The 23,640-nt window shown below is 40.8% G+C and overlaps 1 protein-coding gene across 1 annotated transcript in view; it reads right to left on the bottom strand.

Moving 5' to 3' along the window:
• Nucleotides 1–3,378: 3,378 nt before the first annotated feature.
• The window catches only part of LOC117255212 (metal transporter CNNM1-like), a 29,826-nt gene continuing 9,564 nt past the window's right edge, over nucleotides 3,379–23,640 (bottom strand). Inside the window, exons 2-10 of the mRNA XM_033623878.2 lie at nucleotides 17,854–17,997; nucleotides 17,593–17,733; nucleotides 15,882–16,051; nucleotides 13,551–13,641; nucleotides 12,688–12,833; nucleotides 11,787–12,069; nucleotides 7,936–8,040; nucleotides 7,099–7,203; nucleotides 3,379–4,576 (exon numbers count right to left, since the gene is read on the bottom strand). Of these exons, the coding sequence (XP_033479769.2) occupies nucleotides 4,497–4,576; nucleotides 7,099–7,203; nucleotides 7,936–8,040; nucleotides 11,787–12,069; nucleotides 12,688–12,833; nucleotides 13,551–13,641; nucleotides 15,882–16,051; nucleotides 17,593–17,733; nucleotides 17,854–17,997 (1,265 nt within the window). The 3' untranslated portion in view covers nucleotides 3,379–4,496. The remainder of the gene's footprint in view (nucleotides 4,577–7,098; nucleotides 7,204–7,935; nucleotides 8,041–11,786; nucleotides 12,070–12,687; nucleotides 12,834–13,550; nucleotides 13,642–15,881; nucleotides 16,052–17,592; nucleotides 17,734–17,853; nucleotides 17,998–23,640) is intronic.

Below are 23,640 nucleotides of genomic sequence, written 5' to 3' on the forward strand. Positions count from 1 at the left end.
AAGAACAAATGTATTGGAAAGAATATTAAACAGTTCTGAAAACATTCTTCATCTTAAGATATACTGACATTTTTTGCAGTAGGTTTCAGACATCCTGTTTTTGTTGCCAATGTGGTGATAAAAAGAAATCTGAAATTAAACATGATTTAATCAAACAAACATGAAAAGGCAACATTTACTGGAATAAAATCATTATTGTATGAATGCAGATTAATTCAGTGATGTTAAAGTAAAGGTAGAGTTGATACAGATATTTTAGATATATGTTGATTGGTTGAGCTTGGAAATGATTCAAGACTCTGGTGAATGAAGGTGTACATCAGACTGCAATAGAGCCTTTTTTTGAGATGTGTATTTGGTTTAGATAATGCAGAAGGCGCTGACCTCATGAAATCAATAACATGTAATCTAAGCATTCTGCATAACACAAGGGCACAGAGCCCTCACATCCTGTGTTGTGGTGAACAGTGTCTGCAGCCAGAAGCTCACTTCATTTTCACCTCTCATAAAGAAACACCAGAGAGGACGTGATTCATTTATAATTGAAATGGATCTAATGAAAAGGGCTCCGCTCAAGAGATGATTATTTAAAGAGGTTCAGTGGTCACAAATCGTGTGATGAATAAAACTGCACCGAAATGAAAGGCAGATCCAAGATTTTTAAAAATCTATATGCAGACAGGCAGCTCCAATCTGTCTTTTATCCTCGACTTAGACAAAGTGTGATAGTCCTCTGAAGAAAAAAAGAGATGAAATTTTTATAAGGTATAAAACTGTGATTCAGATCACATACCTTCAAAAGGAAAGGTTCAGATAACAAAACAGAAAAACAAATGAGGAGGAGGATGGTCTCTGGGTAAGTGGAGGCATTATAGGGATGATTTTCACCACAAAGCAGAATAAGCAACCACAGACTGTATAAAGGAAGTGGAGGTAGCTGCGGGGTCGGAAATGTGAAGCCAATGCTGAAATGCCTTAAACCTGCATTCTTTCTAAAGGCCAGCAGGGGGGCGACTCCACTTGTTGGAGTACTGTACATGCCCATACTTAGACTGATTTTTTTTACCTCACTGAACATTATCCCAACTAGTTTATGGTCTCAATCTCTAGTTTCAAGTCTTCTTGAATACAGCATGACGTTCATTTTGTAAATTATGGACACATTTGGAGTAAAACGGACGATAAAGCAGGGTAAGCTTTAGGGCGCGACTACCTTGTGATTGACAAGTCACTTCCAAGGTGACCTGTCAATCAGGATAGAGCTGTAGCAATCGTATCCTCCATAGCTCCACCCTTTTGTCCAAGTATGGTCACTTCTGGCTCCAAAAACCAAGATGGTGACAGCCAAAAACATGTATCTGTAGCCCTGTTTCCACCAAACACTTTCAATATAGTACCTTTGGAACCAAAAGTAACCCATCAGAAATAGCACGTAGACCCTTGGTCCACTTAGCATTTCCACCGCAATGGTACTTTTTCACAGGGGCGGGGTTGTTGTTGTTGGACTGCTCCGTCCAGCACTCACTGGAGAATTGCTTGCTGGGTGCACATGCCACTGAATATGTGCAGTAGTGTTTCTACCACTGGCCCCGCCCGCGAGTCTCCATTTGGTTTTACAAAGATAAAACCTCCTTGAATGAAAAATGTATAAGGGTAACAATAATAACTGACCTTGTTTGCTGTTCCAGGTGTCAACAGTTTTACAGACGTCTTTTTTATAGTAGTGGTCTATCGAGAAAATGCTTTTTGGGCTACAGGGATTTAAATAACTGAGAGTGGCCCCTGGGGAAGAATTGGAAGCAAAGCTGAGCAGTGTTCCTGGAGGCCTGGCCAAAATACCAAACTCGAGGCCTCAGAACGGTAGTCCACAAGCCAAGTGTGACATCACGGTGACTACATCTACATCTTCAAGTCAAACAAATCAAGAAAAAAAAATGAAGAAAATACTTACGAAAAAAGAATGTTGAACAACCATACAAATCCAATCTGCTCATTCTTAACATATGATGAGATACGCCTTTATTAATCCCCAGTGGAAAAGTTGGGTTGTTGCAGAACAGAAATAAATACAGGTAAGTATAGACGGAAACAAATAACAAGCTCCACAAAGGCCGAATTTCCTATCTTGAGAAAATAATTTGTGTATCCACTTCATGATTCAGATCTGCTCCAAAATTTAATAGGTTCTTCCTTGGCCCATGCTGGGTGTCTGCAGGTATCAGACACTTAAATTTAATGCTTTTTAAGACCATTTCAAGATAAATATCTAAACCAAATTTAAGGCTGATTTTTGAACAAATAATCAGTTTCTTATTAAGCATTGTGGGTAAGTATAAATGTAAGTAGAATATAGGTAGTCTCGTGCAGAGGTGGGTTTTATGAAGCAATGTTGGTAACAAAAGTGACTTAGGTTAATCTACATTTTGCCAACAAGAAAGTGCAAGTATGAAATAAAAAGACAATTAAGTTCAGTGGTAGGTTTAAAGATTTAAACATCAAAAATGTGGACTTTTACTCAGAAGAGCTCGACTTATTTTTATAAAAAGGAACTAAAAGATGGATAAATTAATTTAGATAAAAGCTTTGTGGCAGTTAAGACCTCACAAATTCAAACTTCAATGACATTTAAGGCCTAATATTTTCAATTAAATTTAAAGTTCCAGTGTGTAAGATTTAGGGGGATTTAATGGCAGCTAGCTGGAGGTTTGCAGATTGCAACCAGCTGAAACATCTCCCGGTAAGAATTCCTTCAGTGTTCATTGTTCAGGAGGTTTTTACTGGGAGCCGAATTATCCACAGAGGTCTCTTCCTCTCCAAGACAAACAGACCGGGTGATTAAAACTAATAAAAACACTGAATAAAGCAGTTAAATGTCACAAATCAGTGTTTTTCCAATGTTGTTTGGCATGTCGGAGACAGGCTGCTAGCCCAGCACCTCCTAATGTGTGCTCACCCTTTGTCCTCATCTTTAGAAATTTAGAAGGTTCTTACTGCCAGCTAAGTATCCACAGAGGTCTCCTAAGAATAAAGCAGGTTTGTGTTTGAAAAAAAATCAGTGTTTTTCCTACTCTCCCATTGCGGAAGGGCTGCTAACTATGGTGGCTGATGTGAAAATGTTATGTCCCTATCTAGAGCCCATGTTTGGTTTGTCCGCTCTGGGCTACTGTAGAAGCATGGTGGTGCCACAAGGCTGTAGATGAGGACCTGCTCCCTTGGTAGATGTAAACATATGTAAAATTCTTATTTTTAGGTGATTGTACACTAAAGAAAACATGCTTATTATATTATGTTTCTGCCAATATATCCTCCTAAATCCTACACACTGGGCGTTTAAGACATTTTAAGACTTTTTAAGGACCTGCAGACACCCTGGCTACACCCTTTCACCAAGTTTAATGAAAATTGGGCCAGTATTTTTTCCATAATCCTGCTGACAAACAAACAAACAAACTGAAAACATGACCTCTTTGGCAGAGGTAATAAGAACAGATTAAAAACAGAAACTACACAAGAGAATTTGGAGAAAAATTACATGCTGAAATAACAAGGTGTACAATCAGTCAGCTTCTTCAGATCAGCTGTTTGAACATACTGTAATTGGCTGTGATGATGCAGAGCAGGTGTTTAAACCTTTGTTTTATTTCCTGACACCAACATACAAAAACTATAAATGCAAAGTTACACTAAAGTCCAAAATATTGCATGTTGGTGTCTCAACACTTCTGTTCATTGTAAGTAATGAGCCCAAACCAGGAAAAACAGGGCTGTCCATATACTTTTGGCCATATTATGTTAGATGTGTGTCTATTTAAATTTTGGGAAGCAACGAACATTTTTAAAAACTGACATCCAGACACACTCTGGATATAAAACACTTGTTCACAGATAAATAAAAGGCAAAAAGAACAATATGTTTCTACACTAACATGTTAGACTACAGATCTAATTAGCAGGTAAACAAGCGATAATCAAGCAACCTTTCAAATCAAAAGCCTTAACACAAAGCTGCCAGGTAACGTCTGTCCTGTCGAGATGTCCCCTGTGCAGTCTGGCGCAGTATGTACAACAACAGCAACATCTTTGGTGTCTTCCATCCGATTCTTGTGTCCTGTGTCATTCCTTTGAGCTCCGTTGGAGAAGTGATCACATGAGGAGGGTATACAGTGTATAAAAAACTATTATTTTTCCTACAAACATTTTACATCCGCAGTCATTCCTTTATTTACAAGCATCAGCGTGAAAAACCTGTGGCGATGACAAGCTACAGTTTGATGCATATTGCCAAAGCTGCGACCCCCGTTTGTTTTGATGGAATGGTTTCTTCCATCTGTGCGTTCAGTCCCGGTGATGGGTCCTCTTTATAATCTCCTGCAGCGGGGGTGTGTGGAGTGTTTTCAGATAAAACTCTGATAGCTGTAGTAACCACATCGTCTTTACAAACAACTTATAGAACCATCAGATGATGGAGAGTTCGGGTCCGTTTCACTCGCACTCTGCTAGGTTTTCACCAGCGGCTGCTCTGAATTGTCCTCTGGCGTCTTTTCTCCTTCGCGGGATTTTTTCCTCTTCTTGTGGCCTGAAGAGACGAGACATGTCGACAGTTTAGGAACAGTTCAATGAAAATTCTGTTTTTATTCTACGAGGAGCTTATCCATATAACTGTGTCCATTCTGACTTTGGGTCGTGCCAGCTTTACACTCCTCACCTCTGTCGTAAAGATTCGGGAAATCCAGATTCTGATGTGCAGATGAATGAGCAGCTAGTTTGGTTTGCTGGTTGCAGTTAGCTACAAAAGCTAATGCAGGGGCTATGTTTACTTTTGGTGGCCTCAGACACAAGCATCTAAAATAATTACCAGAAAACTTAAGTTTATATGGACAGCTTTATGAGGCTCTCTGGAATCTGATTTTCCCAAATCTCTATGGCCGATGCAGCAAAAGAAGTTCGTATCAACCATAATCAGGCTGACCCTGATTTTAGCCCTTTTTACATTGGACTAGTAAAACCTGGGGACCTCCAGTAATCTTACTATATAATGACGAAAACTCTGTCTGTGTGTGTGTCTGTTCCACGTTTTTCTCCTCACTGACTTGGTCAATCCATGTGAAATTTGGCACAGTGGTAGAGGGTCATGGGAGGATGTGAATGAAGCAATATTACATCAATTGGCCAAAGGGGGGTGCTATAGCCACCGATTGAAATGGCAAACTTTGAATGGGCATATCTCATGCCCCGTATGTCGTAGAGACATGAAACTTTACACAGAGGTGCCTCTTCTCATGAGGAACACATTTGCCTCAAGAACCCATAACTTCCGCTTATATAGATTTTCCGCCATTTTGAATTTTTGGAAAAACACTTCAAATGGATCTCTTCCTAGGAAGTTTGAGCGATCTGCATGAAACTGGGTGAACATAATCTAGGGACCAATATCTAAAGTTCCCTCTTGGCAAAAGTTGGAAAACTTACTAAAACTGAGCTTCTATAAGGCAATGAATATTGCGGAGGGCGTGGCTCATCACATAAAGATGTATAACATCTCAAGGGTTTCACCCATCACCACGCAACTTTGTAGGCATATGACCACACATAATCTGAGGGGACCCCTCCATTATTGACCCCATCAAACAAAATGGGGGCGCTAGAGAGCTCATTTTTTATCTAGGCCTAACCGCCATATGGATTTTTACTAAACTTGGTAGATATGTAGAACAGGACGCCTCAAGGTGACTGGAGAAATTTAACTCTAATTGGCAACTGGGTGGCGCTATAACAACAGAAAAATGCTTAAAAATGGCTAAAATGCGACTGATCGCTGTGGCTCCCCCTGTGGACCAATGTTGGTGTTTTTTCTAATGTTTGGTATGACTAAGTCATGGTATGGTATGCTGTACATAATCACAGAAACTGTCAGTCAGTCATTCTGTCTGTCCCACATTTTTCTACTCACTGACGTGGTCAATCTATGTGAAACTGCACATAGGCATTGAGGATTGGCATAGGTAGAAGGTGACAAAGCTACCGATGGGTATGGACTAGTTTGTAATAATCATGGAGATCATGTGTGATATTAATTCTGTGCAAATATGCCATGTCCCTAATTTGTCAAGTAAAATTCATTCATCGAGAGAATGCCAAGAGTGTGCAAAGCAGTAATCAGAGCAAAGGGTGGCTATTTTGAAGAAACTAGAATATAAAACATGTTTTCAGTTATTTCACCTTTTTTTGTTAAGTACATAACTCCACATGTGTTCATTCATAGTTTTGATGCCTTCAGTGAGAATCTACAATGTAAATAGTCATGAAAATAAAGAAAACGCATTGAATGAGAAGGTGTGTCCAAACTTTTGGCCTGTACTGTATATATATATATAGTATATATATATATTTATTTACGTTTATGTTTGTTAATAATTTCTGTTTATTTAACTATATATTTGTTAATACTATTGTTTAAATTTCTTATATTTTCATGTATCTTTCCTCTCTTGCAAGGAGCACCTGTAACATAAATAATTTCCCCTCGGGGATCAATAAAGTATTTCTGATTCTGATTCTGATAAGATCAAGTCACATCTGCTCCATTACCAACAGTAACATAAGTCACAGTAATAAATCAGACATGAAATCATCTGGGATTTCAAATGAGTTGTAATTCTCTGTGAGGTGTTTTCATACCCAACTGAGATGCATAAAAATGGAGGCCTTCCTGGCAAGTAGAAAATACTTTTTGAAAACTTTATAAACTATTGTTGTTTGTGTCTATTTTTTATCTCTGTATGTAGTTTATGGCTTTTAAGATATGCTTTGCAAATGTGTATGTGTACATAGAGCAACAAAAAAAAGTGTAATGTCCCTTTAAGAATCTTCATGAGAATACAAAGTAGTCCAAGTAACTAATGTATGTTTAAGTAGGAGGCAGGATCTGGAGAGGAAGCTGTCATTGTGAGTGTGTGTCGAGTTTACATGTTAATCAAAGCAGAGCAGGGAGAGAGTGTGAGAGGCATAGAAAAGGTTGGTGAATAAGTGTTCTGTGTGTGTGTGTGTGAGAGAGTGTGTGAGAGAGTGTGTGTGAGAGAGAGAGAGAGAGAGACTGACTGAGTTTGAGCAGGAGTTTCTTGCCCAGTGTGTCCTCTGAGCCGCTCAGGGACAGGCTGCTGATGAAAGGAGACGTGTCCGTTTCTATGGGAACAGAGGCCATGTCTGAGAGAGGGAGAGAGGGAGAGAGGGAGAGAGAGACATAGTTATGACCCCGTCAATGATGAACAGCTTTGGTCTCTGTTGGAGGAGACATTAAAGTCCTGCACGACTCTCAGACAGCTTTGTGTACGAGGTGAGACGAAGGACACATCAGCCGTAGAGATGTTCTCCAATATAATGGAACTAGATGGCTCTCGGCTTGTGGTGCTCAGAGCGCCAGAAACATAGATTTAAAAACCTCAGCAGCAATGTCTCTTTCCAGAAATCATGACCTGGTTACTCAAGATAATCCACAGACCTTGTTGTGAACTATTTTCTTTCTACTGAACTACAGCTACCACACTTCATCACCCTACGTCTTCTGCTACCTGAGGCTCTCTCCGAGCAGGTTATCCCAGGAGGCCATGCTCCTTGTTTCATCCTGAATGGTGGCTCTGACACTCACTAATCCTCAGCCTCCCTCTTTTCACTGCTCGTAGATTCTCAGAGTGGAGCCCTCCGTGCATTATGAGATCCATTATATTCGAGAGAAGGCCGACATCTCTACAGCCGATACCTCCAACACTCAGCAACTCACACTAAAACAATCTAGAGTGATAAACATCTCTATAGAACTCTCCCTTTAAATAATCTATTGTTATTTATGGTTATTATCACTTGACACGTGAGTGGGAAAAGTGATCCCTCAATCAGATTGCTTGTCTGTACACAGCAATGAACAGTAAGACATCATACCAGTGTGTGCCTCAGTCTCAGGCCTGTCCTCCCTGATGTAAGGGATCTCATCCATCCTAAGAAACACTGAATCGCTGGGACTCTTCTGGCCGTCAGACTTGCTGCCTGCAGCAGATACAACACACATAAACACATGCATGCATCAAAACACATGTAATCCTCTTACTATATAATGATGAAAAAAGGGGGGCGCTATAGCCACCGATAGAAATGGCAAACTTTGAATGGGCATATCTCATGCCCCGTATGTCGTAGAGACATGAAACTTTGCACAGAGATGCCTCTCCTCATGAGGAACAAATTTGCCTCAAGAACCCATAACTTCCGCTTATATAGATTTTCCGCCATTTTGAATTTTTGGAAAAACAGTTCAAATGGATCTCTTCCTAGGAAGTTTGAGCGATCTGCATGAAACTGGGTGAACATAATCTAGGGACCAATATCTAAAGTTCCCTCTTGGCAAAAGTTGGAAAACTTACTAAAACTGAGCTTCTATAAGGCAATGAATATTGCGGAGGGCGTGGCTCATCACATAAAGGTGTATAACATCTCAAGGGTTTCACCCATCACCATGCAACTTTGTAGGCATATGACCACACATAATCTGAGGAGACCCCTCCATTATTGACCCCATCAATAATGGAGGGGGCGCTAGAGAGCCTAACCGCCATATGGATTTTTACTAAACTTGGTAGATATGTAGAACAGGAAGCCTCAAGGTGACTGGAGAAATTTAACTCTAATTGGCAACTGGGTGGCGCTATAACAACAGAAAAATGCTTCAAAATGGCTAAAATGCAACCCATCACTGTGGCTCCCCCTGTGGACCAATGTTATTTTTTTTTTTTTTTTCGTTATTTTTTCTAATTTTTGGTATGACTAAGTCATGGTATGGTATGCTGTACTCAATGGGTATGGAATAGTAATATTTATATTTTATAAGGCGATGTCCATCTGTTCATTCCCATTAGTGTAGGTTTTTCATGTGAATTTTGCCATATATGCCATTAAAGTCTTCCCTTGACTGACTGTAATTTCTCTAACCAGGAAACTGTAAAGATAATCAGGTTGCCTTCTATGAGGAACATCATTTGGTGCACCACTCTGAACAAAGTAATTAAGCCGCAGTGCTGCATTAATATTCATGTTTATGATCTCCGTCCCTGCGGTGCATTCAAAGACAGATTACTGACTGAGTTCTCCCTCGCAGTAACAGAAATGCAGCTGTAAAAGTCACTGCAGCAACACATTGGTAAAGACATGAGCATCAGCATAAAGATTTTGTATTTGGGCCCCTGGGCACAGACATGTCAAAGGCCCCACCACCTCTCCTACACAGGACTGGAAACACACACAGACTTTGTGGTGATTTTTACCTCTGTTTTTGTTGTAGTCATTTTGTGTCTGCTTTTCTGACCCTTTCCACCAAAATAAGCATGTGTACGTGGGTCTTTTAAACACAGGTAAGCAGACTAAAAATAGGCAATAGACTCTTCTCCCATTGCCAGTAGACCAGAGCTGTGTACACGGCCCTGCAGCAGACGAGTATGCCTTCTTGTGTGTGTGTTACACTGAACATCATAAACAGGCTAGAATACAGGATAGTAAACAGTAGAAAGCAGCATGCAGGCCTGTGAAAATGTGACAGTGGTTACTTCTTTTTATATGTTTATATATCTCTTATTTATTCAGTCTCTCTTTCAAACTTGGTGCTGACTCATTTGGAAGGATGTTTGAGTACTGCTTGGGCAGAGTCGGACGTGTTTCTGTGGTGGCGGGTCATTGCATCTCGCCAGTTAAGGGGCTAAAATTACCGCATTGACCCAGGTTTTATGTTTCCATCAGTGCCGATCAGAGAGTCGTTAAATACCTGTGACTGTTGCAGAGTCATTTGACCCAGGTGTATATACTGATTGTAACCTTTCCCGTAACATTAAAAAGCCAGATGTTAGCGGGTTTTTTGTGCCTCTTTTTGAATTTTTTGCCCCTTTCTGGAATTGTGTGTCTTTCCGTAGTTGTTTTGTATCTCTTACAGGTAATTTTGTATGTTGTTAAGGTAGCTTTGTGTCTTTTTTGGTAATTTTGCATCTGTTTGTGATATTTTGCATTTCTTTCCCCATCATATACTAGGGTCCCGTTTATACCACAACAATTTCAACTGAAAACAGTAAACTTTAGTTGTGTTTTGGCCGATCGTTTACACGACAGCGGTGTTTTGGGTGCCTGAAAACGCAACGTTTTGAAAACAGGTTCCAGAGTGCAATTTTTTGGAAATGGCACCGTCTCCGTTGTCATGTAAACTTGCAATATGCAGTTCCTCTGAAAACGGAGACTTTTCGCACAGGCGCATTACGCTTCCAGTCACTAGGCATGCGCGAGAAAGTCGACCATCACAACAACAATGGCGGACTCCCGAGCTCTGCTTGTGCTGCTCACCCTGTTGGATTTATCAACGCTTCCCCATCATAGTGTAGATTTACTGTAGCAACTCCACCTCATCGTCCGTCCAGACAAACGTTTTTGCGGTTGCCATTTTGTTTGTTTATACATCACCGCTTTGTAGAAGGAAGCGTAAGTGTCACACTGCCAACTACTGGCCTGGCATGTATACTGCAGCGTTTTTGGTCATTTTGCGGATCCGTGTGCACAGCGATTGTTATCAAAATGTTGCCGTTTAAACGCGAACTTTTTTCAAAACGAAAATGAGAAACGAAAAAATTGATACAGCATAATATCAAGATATTTTTGTGAGGCAATATTGTATCACCAAGTATAGATTTTTTTCATTATATAAATTCTTAATATTACAAATACAAATTAAACTTTAGGTAGCTTACTAGAATAATTCATCGGTTGCTTTTCAGTCCGCTACATGCGTTTTACTGCTGCAAAAACTGCTAAAGTCAGATGAACAGACTGAGAACTTTATCTTTTTAGATAAAACAGATGTTGACAAAGTTTTCCTTTAGGGACATTATTTACAGTTGTAAAAAGATAATAAATCGCAATATATTTTATCGTGTATCCTCTGGTGATTCCATCTCTATTATATACTGTAGTTACTTTGTGTCTCTGCAGTTCCTTTGCATCTCTCTGTGGTCTTGTTGTGTCTCTTCCTGGTCGGTACTTGTTAGTTTGAGTGACATTTTGCAGGTTAAGGCCAGGGGGAGCCCTGATACTTTGGTTGACAATAAAAAGTAACTTTCATTATGTGTCTGCAAATTAGTGTATATGCAATAACAAGTGAGTTTTGGAGAAAATGCCATGTCAACACACAACCAATCGGCTTAAAAACATTTTGATGTGAATAACATCCATAAGGACTTTGTCTGTTCAGATCAGTTGTGGTTTGGAGACAGTGTATAAATCTCAATAAATCTCAGCAGTACAGTATTTATTGTGACTCCTAAAACCCAGAAAAATGTCACTTTCTCCATAATGAAACACTGACAGCTCTCAGAATTGAGGACCAGCAGACAAAAGTCTAAAACTCAAACTGCTTCTCCCTGGGATCCATTAACAGACACAAACAAGCCTCCTGTCTTTTCTTTGTTTTTTATCATCTCATTTATATTCAGTTATTCCTCTGTCCGTCTGTCAGTCTGTTTATCTCTCCTCAGCTGTGCCTCTGTCATTTTTTAAAACATCTCTTTGCAGTTTGGATGAGGTTATTGAACTCAATTCATCCTCAATATTTTGCCTTAATGAATTCCGAGAAACTCATTTGAGGGAACCAGCCTTGTTTGTCTGCCTCTGATGGCTCACGACGTCTCTCATTTATTTCAGCCTGATCTGTAATCCCGCTCCAGGACTGTTATTTCCTGTCTGTCTCTGGAGTCGAGGATACTCACGGACGATGCGGTTCTTCTCATTCAGCAGCGAGGTGCTGTGCGGGACGCTGGACTGCTGCCCTCGGGCTCGGGCCGAACTGGGCCGGCCGATCTCCCTGGGTGGGGGCATGAGGGTGGTTGTGGTGGTGTGGTCCGGGGGCATCAGCGTGGCACCGTGCTCTGCGGCCGGGGGCTCCGGGGTCGGGGAGTTGGCTTCTGCCAGACGGGCGTCAGCATCAGGTGTCTGGGGAGAGCTGTCCATCCGGGTGGCTGTTACAGCATTCTGGTAGTGGCTCCGGGTGATCTGACACACAGGAGCAGAGCATTATGGGTATTATTAAAGGGAAGATCCACCTTCTTTTAGTGTTGATAGTAAATGTAGTCAATTAAACAATACCTTTCTCAGTGCTGCTGAGTTCTCTGACTTACAAAGTCGTGCCTACATGTACCATAATGCATTGCGTGCCAGCTTCTGATACCCATAGCTATTAGTAGCCTCCTAGCCTACTAGCCAAAACATAATGTTGTGGTTAGGCTTAGATATTTTATTGGTTTTAGGTTGAACCAAAATCCAGCGTCTTCCAAATGTCTCATGTCAACGCCATCTTGACGCAGAGTAACAACATTTAGTCGTTAAGTACGGAGATAAAAACCCAACGTCTACAAACTGACACACTACCGTCCACACAATGTGAAATTCTAACGTTGTTAGACATTTAAAATATCATCAACCTGATTTTCATTCCAACCAAAATTTAGCGTCTGTCTGATGTAAGAGTCCAATATCTTTCTGATGTCATACTGACGTACGGTGGAGGTTCTCTCCACTCTTGTCAAACGTCGTCTGAGGACAAAGTCTATGATAAAAGGCAGAAACTGAAAACTCAGAGATCCCTGACGTCATGTGACATTCAGGTGTTACCTTTATGATCTGTAGATGTGTGAGCTGTCTGACAGAGTAATCCGGCAGGTAGGCGTTCCCCCCTCCGTTCAGTTGGCCCATGCTTCCTCCGTACAGCATCGACTCAGAGCGGTCCAAACCACTACTGCGAGAGGGGGATCTGTGGACTGCAGGAGAAAAAAACACAACTTAATTAAGCACTTTTACAGATATGAATAAGACCTAATTAAATCACAGGTGAGCTCAGGGATGCTGCTTCATTTTGCCCCTCTTAATGCGAGGTGGGTTCATCCACTGTGGCTGAAAGCTTCCATTCATTTGAGCCACTTCACTCGGTGACTGCTGCATTCATTTTCTGTCAGTTAAATGACTTGGAAGTGTTCGCATACTTCAAGCTGTTCATGGTGATTTAAATGCAATGAGTGAAGATTCCTGGAGAGTATGAGTGCTGCTGATCAGGTCTCTCACTCCTGATGATTTACAAAACACACGCTGTGTTCAGGCCTGCAGTAACACCACACACAGGTTTCCCTAATGAGCAGTAATTTACTGAAACAAATTGTAGATTCTTTCAGTCTTTTGTTTCTTTTCGTTCTCGTAACTTTTCAACTTTACTTTCCTTGGTAAATAAATCAAGTGTATATTTGTGTATAATACATTTAAAAAGCACTTTATAAAAGTTGAAAATAACTTGAGCTTTAACAATGAGCACATTTTGAGACATGCACTCACTTTATGTGCTAAAATAACATTACGTTTTCAGTTTAAGGTGAAGATTTAATGGACAATAGGTTTATATACTGTATTCAAAGTAAGGAGGTTTGGTCTGGGTGTTAGGGAGCAGTTTGTCACTGAAACAAAATAGAAACAAAACCGTTGTGTACCTGTTGGCATGATGGAAGGAACCCCAAAGTAAGAAAAGGCTCCATTCTCAAACTTCAGTGCTTCTTTACCGAACTCCACCTCAACTCGGCCCTGAAGAGACACACAAACACAATGTGAGCTGACCAGCGTCTGCCTGCGAGGAGAATGTATGTATTGCATTAATAAAGGGTAACTGCGGTATTTTCCATCCTAGACTCTATAGCCCCGTTTCGACAAAACACTTTCGCTATGGTAGCTTTGGAACCAACAGTAACCTTTCAGACATGGTACCTACGCCCTACCTAGCGTTTGCACCGCCAACAGTCCAGCACTCACTGTATTTCCTCCTTGATCAGTCTGCACCTGGTTTATCGTCCACAGAACGAGGCTGCATGCTGACATTTTCAGAACAAAATAGAACAGGCTGCAGTGAGAGTCTCTCTCCATGGGATATTTAAAAATAGCAGCTTTGTGCATTTAGTCCTTCTGAGGCAAGCCCAGGGGTTTAGTGTTGCTGTAGCCCATAGGCATTTCTAGTCCATTTTGGGGGGTGCTGAAGCACCCCTAAATTGAATCCCAGCGCCCCTGAAATTTGAGAAATTTTTAAAAAAAAATTTTTACTGTATGTCCCTTTTTAACAAGCTAGAAAGGTGTCAAAACCATACAGTACTTGGTTGCAACGTAATATTTTAACAACAAAAATACAGCAGCACCCCCCTTGCCTCAAAAATGGTTTGATCCACCCCATCCCTCCCACCTTTCGGCGACTCGCTCTCTGGGCGCTCTATCTGCACAGAGCAATGCGCTGCCTTCCAGAGTGGGTGATATGCAGTAGTGGTGTAAGTACCTGGCTTAAACCAGGATATGTGGCACATTTCCTAACTCCTACCACTCAATACCAACACATTATTATCATTACCAGTCCTCATTTTTGCTACATTTAATCGTAGGTCACTGTTTATGTTGTTAGGTAGGAGTTAGCTGACGTTTTTTCTAGCTAGGAAACGTTACAGGTGGTCAGTACCACTGTCCTCTGTTTGAATTGGAATGAGAGAAGCTAGCTGTTGTGTCATGTGCATGTGTTAATATTAAAGCCAAGGTGCTACTGACTAGCTAACTGACTGGATGCACATTAACATTATAACTCCTATTGTGTGTATTTATTATTATTATTTTGTAGATTTCAAGCACTTTTCTTTTTTGAAGTGTATTTTTATTTATGTATTTGTATTATATAATACAGACAAGAAGGAAAAAGGCAGAGACAAACATTGAAAAAGTCAATTACTGTTAATGTGTTAATGTTACATGTTGTGCATTGCATTTCAAATAAAAGTCCAAAAAATAATCCAAGGTCCATTTTTGGTATTTTTGATACTCACTATGGGGGGCTGGTTTACTCCAGAAACATACATGCTGTTTATGTGTATGTTGAGGAGCTGCTGTATCAAAATGAGTTATCCTTCCCCAGAAATTAGGGTTACGATATGTTTCTTTTATGATTCCAATCCATTCCTCTTTTGCTGTGGCTCAGCATTTAAATAACCTTTATCAGATTTGATGGTTTAGTCACAGACTTTCCCAAAAAGTGTTCTTCTTTCACAAATGTGGGAATGAAATTGAGTTAAAATGTACAAAACAGTGAAATTTATCTTGCCTGGCCGGGCAGCTCTCTGGGTGCTCAGCACCCCTAAACCTCTGATCCTAGAATCGCCCCTGCTGTACCCCACAGGAACGAAGCTCTGTAACGCTTTTTTTTTCGCCAAGTGAGGATTAGAATATATGCAGTTCAAATAACCCGCTAAAAATTAATGAATATTTTTAAATGCTTGAAGATCCAGTCATTACTAAAAGTGTGTGTCATCCAAGAGAGACAATAAAAACTAATTGAATGGTCAAAGTTGTCACAGTGAAACTTAAGGTGTGTTGATGGACTCATGTTGTCAACTCATACATTGAGTAACAGTACAAATAAACATTCCTCCAATAAAATCAAACAATAAAATTACTGTTTATTTAAATGGAGTCTGGTGGGTTTGATGACAACGATTTTGAGGCTGGTTCTGGTTAAAACAGAAAGGATTGTATAACAAAGAGGTTGAGATCCTTCCCATAATGTTGTTAGACACTTTACAATAATCTAAACAGGTCAGTTGACTTCAAGTTGACGTAAACTGACAGAGCGAACACGCCCCGAATGGTTACATTGCAGTCTGTTTCTCCACTGCCAGATACATCGCTCTTGCTCAATACTGGACCAGTTTCAAAAACTGCTGTTCCGATTAGTTGCTTAGACACAAAAACATAGGAATATAGGATCCAGGTTGAAAAGTTACCCTTTAAATTAATACCTGCAGGACCAGGATGAAGTAATCCACCGGTTTGTTGCGCTGGAACAGGAAGTGCTGCTGCGCTCGCTTGTTCCTCTCATCAAACTTGAGTTCCTGAACCACGCTGGGGTGTTTGATCAGCCTCAATAAGATCTTCTCTGAGATGTGAGCTGGTTTGAAAGGCTCCACCTCTGATGGAGAGGAGAGATGAGTTCTGATGGGGCCACAAACAATCAGGAGGGTTTTCCATTCCAATTTCCGTAAACATATTTTCACTCGTAAGTGCTTTATCATAGGCAACTGGACTTGCTTGTGTTTCTTGAAGACGTTTCGCCTCTCATCCAAGAAGCTTCTTCAGTTCTAAATGACTGGTACGAAGTTGCAGGCTATTAACCCTGTGTGGGTGGGAACCCTTGCAGAGTCGTTAGGGTCACATGAGCTCTTAGTTTCACAGTCGTTAAGGTCACAATGTTGTCTTGGATGAGAGGCGGAACGTCTTCAAGGAACACAAGCAAGTCCAGTTGCCTACGCTATAGCACTTATGATTACCATGACCTGGATGACTGAGAATCTTCACCGACATATTTTCACTCATACAGAAATTCATAAGAATCCATTCACTGAAAAAAGCTCATCATCACTCTAGGCTCCAGTAGGGGAGCATCTCTATATTAAAAATGGTCATGATAGAGGCTGCACAACTTTGCCAGAACATTTGACATAAAAGTGTGGACCTACATTTATCTTTAACCCCACCTTTAGCTATAGCTAAATCTTAACATAAGCCAACCCTGAAAGTTGAGGGTTTTGTGGAAAATCAGATGCAATAAAAGCCAAAAATTCAGATTTAAAATTCATGAACTAAGGTATGAATGCTTATTTTTTGGCACTCTCCTCCACACCTACACCTCCTCTCACACTCTACTCCTTTCCTCTCCTCACAGCAGGCTGCGGTCTGTTTTGGACAGAGCCTTCAGCACTCCTCTGGGGCGCCCTCCCTGTCTCAAACAGCAGTGCTGAGTCCATTTCTATGTTTAAATTTAGACTTAAGACACATCTTTTGAACTAAGCCTTTTAATTAATGTTTTTTTTTAGCTTGTTTTTATGTAAAACCTCCAAAATAGCAAGAGATATGAAGCATGAGTTTGTTTTCAGGTCTTGTTGGATGTAAATTGAACCAGCTCAAGATTTCCAGGAGAGTTGTAAGGGTCCATCAGACATGAATAGAGATGCACAGTATTCAATTTTTGCCGATATCTGATATGTCGATATATTGCAACTCATTTCGCCGATAACCGCTGACAGATACAGATTCATCCACTTTTTTCCCCACCTAAGTTTAGTGATCATCAAGTCTCTTCTGTAGTGGAATTAACATCATATTATCCATGCATACTCTTATCGTGATGGCCAACCAGCAGGTGGAGACATGAGATCAATACTTTTCAATGTATGTAATATTCATTGTGCAAATTAGGAAACCGATGATGTACTGATATTATTGTGCATCCCTAGACATGAGAGATCATCACCTCCCCTTGTAAAGATTTTAATCCTCTAACTCTATACAATGATTAAACATTAAACTTAGGCTTTATTGATAAAGAACATTTTTTTCCTTAGAGAACTGAGGCTGGAGAAAATACCCTCAGTTTGAATGATATCCCTGTGAGGAAGTTTTGATCTGCAAACATGAACAAGGACATGCAGCAGCGAGCTGATTGGCGGTTACCTGTTGACAGGAAGCGGTGCGTTGCCAGGAGAAGCTGAGGAGAAATGTTCACTTTCATCTCGTTCTCTGACAGTTTGAAGATGGAAAAGTCCTGCTGCTTCCTCTCGTGATGAGAAACACGACGCTTGGTACGATTATCAGCTGACAGAGCAGACACACACCGACACACACAGATGAAGCGTATTTAAATCACAGAGCTCTTACTGAACACTCTGAACTCCCCAAATATTCTGTCATGAGTCTGTGCGCGCGCATACATACTGTAGAGGTCGGTCTCGTCAAGGATCTCTGACTTGATGATTTCCTCGATGACGTCCTCCAGGGTGACGATGCCCATCACCTCGTAGAAAGGGTCGCCCTCGCCCTCGTTGTTCACCCGCTGCACGATGGCGAGGTGGGACTTTCCTGGATGGAGAGGTCAAGAAGGAGCCTCGAATTAGTATCACTTTGAATCCAGAATTCATTGAACAGAACATTAATAACATCATAAAACTCAGTGTGTGGAGAAACTGTGCATATTACTTGTCAACATAACATGAAACTATGCAGATCTGATTTATGCCAGTGGTGTCATGAAATATTTTTCAATCTCAGCTTCATTCCAGGTAAAACATGAAATAATAAGACAGGGAATTGCTTTTCCCTTTTCAGTTTGCCCATCTGCACTTCTCAAACAAACTTTAGAAACATAAACATTTATGTTATTTTTGCCTCTCAGAGAGCAGTTTATTTTATTTTTTTAAATGATTTTTCATCTTTTCACCTTCACCTTTACTTTGCTGTCCCCGAGAGGAAAGTTTTCTTGCAGCCAGGTGAAACACAAAACACACACAGACTTGAGCATAAAATATAAATAGAAATACATATAAATATAGAATATAAAAAGTGTGAAACAAACCAAACAAGCTCACAGAAAAACAACAGACATCGGTGACAGCATAACATAAAATCTGGTGTGTATTCAGACGTCATAATCCAACCCATAATCAGCAATGATGTACGGCATGTCAGCACTGAAACTAGCTGTGTCCCCAACTAATAATTTACATAGTTGAATCTGATTTGTTAAGGACTGACTGTCGGATCATGTTTTTGTTTTGTCGCTCATTTCTAATTTGCTACGTTAGTTTCCATTTTTACCGCACCAGGAAAAAAAGAGCTGAATCACCAAACTGAACAATTTGTCCTCCTGATTTGGCAGAATGGTTTATTTTATGACAGAATCTGTTCCATTCAGAGCTGTTTATATGTGTTGAGGGTTGTGTTTTTGTGCAGCACTGTACACACAGTACTGAAAGGGAGCTGCGAAGATCGATATACAGACAGAACATGTCACCTAGTTTGGTTTCTGTTTGCTTGTTGTAAACAGAACTTTCGACTTTCTCTTACAGGGAGCTGTAAACAGCTGTTTCTACCCACCTCCACCTCCTGATTTTGACTGAAAATTAGTTTATTTATAAAGCACAGTTTGGCAGCAAGGCAATTTAAAGTGCTTTAAATAACACATCAAAAGCATCTCCTCTCCTCTCCTCTCCTCCTTTTTTAAATAACGTGTTGATGCCAGAAGCAGCTGACCCCTGGGTATTTTCACATAATCTTACTGGCTTTCATTCAAATAAGTTTGGACACTACTGAATTATTGGGAGAAAACAATCATTTCTATGTAAACTCAGACTCTCAGCACCCACATGTAGCCCAAATGGAATGATGTTTTGTTTCATTATCACATTTTCCTGCTATTGCAACTGTTGGCCATAGAATCAGGCTCCTTAAATCAAGTTGTGTCAAATCACGATCACAAGTCATCACAAGTCGTCTATCCAATTCCGGGGTCACCTCTACTTGAAACCAAGCTAATATCCTCCTGAGAGCCTGTGTCTTCATATGAGGACGTCACATTTCGGGTTTACTTGACTTTATACTTCATTCGACTTAGCTCAGACCTGTTGTCTTCAATTGTGGACACTTTTTTGTGCTATCTAGTGGCAGTAAGAGCACAATACACTAATCCATGTAAAAACAAGATGGCAGCCATCTCTGCCAAGTCAGTCTGCAGCCAGTCCTGACACATGAGTGGACAAGATCCAAAACCTGATCACATTTTATGGTTGAAACTTGTTTATTAGTGTTAAGACTGTTTGTAGTTTGATAAGATTTGACCAATTTTAGCAACAGTAACAAGCTGAGACGCTGTTAATTAGGAAGCCGTCAGCCTGCATTAGGTGGAGTTGTGTTGCTACCCCCTCTCCCCTGGGATCTCCGCAAGTGATGTGAGGACTGTAAAACTTCACCTGAGCCTCCCTTGGTATATGGGTGAGTAGATAATGGCTGAATTTTCATTTTTGGGTGCACTATCCCTTTAACATCAATAACTGAAACTGTCTGAAATTAGTTGCTGTAAAATCTTGACAGTAGTGATTAGTTAGTTAATCATCTTAGAAAGGCTCAGACTCACTTCCAATAAATCACTAACATGTGTTTCCTCTGATTGATGAGATGAGCTGGAAAGCAGGGTGCAGTTAGTCAGTAGAATGGCTGCATATTGTCAGATAAACAAGATTTTATATTTTAAATTTCAGATTAGATTTGAGTAATGCTGTCTCCTCTCACATGTGTGCATGACTCACACTGAGTGGGAGCTCTGCAGTCTGATGCTCAGTAAGTGGAGCACCAGCAGGAGCTGAATGGAGTGGGTGTAACAGCGGGGAGGATTCAATACAAAACAAAAACACAATCCATCACAGGAATACACTCCAGAGACGGCACTGTGTTTACCTCCAGGATGATGAGTGTGTGTTTCTGGAGGTAAAATCTTGGGGCATTTCCAAGGATAAATGGAGTAATTAATAATCCGTGCACTGCTGCGTGAAAAAGTTGTTCAGGGGCAGATTTTCTTTTACACAAGGAGGAAATAAAATAAAAAGGCTGGAGGACTCTTAAATGGGATTTAATTTAAGGCGGGTAGATCTGTAAACGAAGCAGGAGGAATAACAAGGAAGGGTTGTTTATGTGTCTGTCCCGATGCCAACGTGTGTCTTAACAGCTAACGAGATACTGCACTGCAGGCAGCAGCAGTCATTTGTTGTGTCACTCGTCCTTGCATAATTCAGAACTTTACTGTCAGATAGACATGTGCACAAATATACAGAAATACACACTCCCGCTGCACACATACAGTAAATGTACACATGCAGAAAACAGAGTGAATCTTTGTTTGTAGCTCCTCCTCGACAGTCTGGCTCCAAATCAAATTCCTTACCGAGATTCTCTCCCTGCTTCTACACTCTCTGCCTGCCAAATACTACCTCTCACACACACACACACACACACACATGCAAATGCACACAATTTTGGCAGAGCTGCATTCAGCTAAATAGGTCAGCCTTACATACAAAATAGTCTGAAAGAGGGAGAAGAGAGAGTATTTGCAGCTAATGTGTTATTATGTTCTTTCTCTCTGTATTCTGCAGATGTAAGAACTTCATCTCTGTTTTCTGTTTCTCCATTAGCGTCATTTCCACACCTCTTTTTTCACTTCCCAACTTTCTTTTATTTCCTCAGTTTTTGTCTGTGCTGACTAAAAGTTATAAACAAAGATTTGGATTGAAAGACTCATTAGATAGCCTGGAACAAAATGTTAGCATTGTAGGTACCTGGAAACCATGGATATGTTACATTTGTACGTTTTAAATGTATTATATAAATGTGTCTAAAGTGAAACAGTTGTGATTATATGCATATGAGCTGACTTTGTCATCAGGAAGTGGATAGTGGATGGCGTGACACCTAGATGAGACACCTGCCAAGCTGCAGACCAGTGTTTGAGACCAGCAAATGACAAAACCAGTTGTTTTCATGGCCGCATATGAGCTTGGCCAGGTGTGTTTGGGAAGTACTGGATGAATGAGACTTTAGTTATACCGCGAGAGTTGTGTGATTTTGTGTTTTGCCCATGTATTTGGAAAGGCTGCAATCATCCAGTGCACTGATGGGACTAAAGAACGAAGCGGTAGATGGGTCACAAAACACAGGACTTTCCTCCAGGACTTTCCCCAGGAGACTGGTGTTCAGAACCGTGAACTTTGAGTTATTTTTCATCACGTTTCTTTTCCTAAACCTAACCACAGTATAACTTTACCAACCTAAACATGTCGACAACTTTACGTAGAGTACCTTACACCTACTGTCCTTGTCCCAGTATGCAAGCATGGGAGAGGCCAAAGTATTGACCAAAGTAAGACCGACTCTGCTACGATAGGTGGCAACATGCCCGCTTTCAGTTTGTCAGTATTGGACCTTTTTCTGGTTGATCTATTACGTCACAGACCAAACAATGGACAAACAAGTTAGCTACAGTTAGTTAGTGGCAACATGGTACCATGGTGGACAACTTTACAGCTCTGTACATTTCGTCTGTCCAAAAATGCACAGCTCTGGATGTAGATTTCATCAAGTTGTTACCAACTTCTTCTTCTGTTATGCATTTAATGCTATTCGAAAAAGCCCATGGTGGACACTTTGGAGCATGTGCCAAGCGCCTGGGCCACTTTGGGTCAGACTGTTTCTATACATACTGGAGTAATTCGACTACCAGTCGCATTATCTGGGTGTGTTAGTCCAATTGGGAAATGTAAATTTTAGTCTGTTTTTAGTCAGACTAACACAATAAATCGATTTTCTCTAATGTCATCTAAACATCCTGACTGATCATCTCATTACAGTGCAATGTTCTGCTGGGAGACCTTTGGTCGTGGCATTCATGTGGATGCCACTTGACATACACCACCCACCCAAACACCATTCCAAATCGAGCACACCCCTTCATGGCAGTGGGCCCCCAGCATGACAATGCCCCATGCCACAGCGCAACACTGCTCATGAATGGCCTGAGGAATGTGACAAAGAATTCAATTTAGCCTCAAATTCCCCAAATCCCAATCCAGTTGAGTATCTGGGGGATGTGCCCCAGAGGTCTTACATCCATGCCTCGACAGGTCAGAGCCAAGTCCAATCCACCATGCGTCCTCTAACCTGTTGAGACAGGACCTCTGGGAGTGTCCTGCTGTGTCTGGCACCAGGGTGTTGATGGTGGATGGGGTACCAGTACATCCCACTGATGCTCGATTGGATTGGGGAATCTTAAAGCCAGATTGATGCCTTGAATTCTTTGTCAGCCATTCCTGAGCAATTGTTTGCAGTGTGGCATGGAGCATTGTAATAATACTATTTGAAAATGGGGCCATGAAAATGGTCAATGGAGCTTTACAAGAGCTCAAAAAGGCTACTTAATACAGAACTCCCTCTAAGAAATGCAGCCTTTGTTCCTGTCCGTTCATACTGTGAGGGACCACCTTTTTCCAGTGACAAGACCTGCAAATGTGTGGACGAGTAGGGTAGACTCAGTAAATTCACTTTGTCGAGTGTCTTTACAGGGTCCTATCCGTAGCTAAACAGCAACCAGTACTAAACAAATGACCAGAGCACAATAGATTTTGATGACTTTTGAAATCATTTCAGGCCACTGAATGGGTGCTTTGAACCAGGAGGGACTTTACACAGCACATTAAAAATGCTTTAGATTACTCTGGATGACTCCAAACAAAGTCAATGACACTGTAGCTACATGCATTTGTGTTGGAGAAGCTAAAATGTGAAAAAAGTAACATGAATAGAGGGAACAGATGGCAGGGAGACGAACTGGAAATACAGCACACTGAATATTTTATGGTCTGCCTCCTGGGAAACTGTACAGCGACAGTGACAGAGAGAGAGGAATGGATTCAGGAGAATATAAAGGGTTGTGGGGTGTGAAAATGGCAGTAAAGGGCAGTGGTGTATCATAAAAATCAATCTGTGTCAATAAAGCCCTACCTCTAGTAAAACAGCTCCTCATTAATAAAGAATAATGGCAAGTTCATTTTTAAATGATCTCAGGTATTTGTCTTCTGTCGTCAATATATACCCACTAACGCTTTGTTAAGTTTGGACTCTGAGATGGAAACATATTTACTTGCTTTTCTTCTTAACTTTCTCAGACAAAAAGAAAGT

This window comes from Epinephelus lanceolatus, chromosome 3, assembly GCF_041903045.1.
Source record: "Epinephelus lanceolatus isolate andai-2023 chromosome 3, ASM4190304v1, whole genome shotgun sequence".
Lineage (NCBI taxonomy): Eukaryota > Metazoa > Chordata > Actinopteri > Perciformes > Serranidae > Epinephelus > Epinephelus lanceolatus.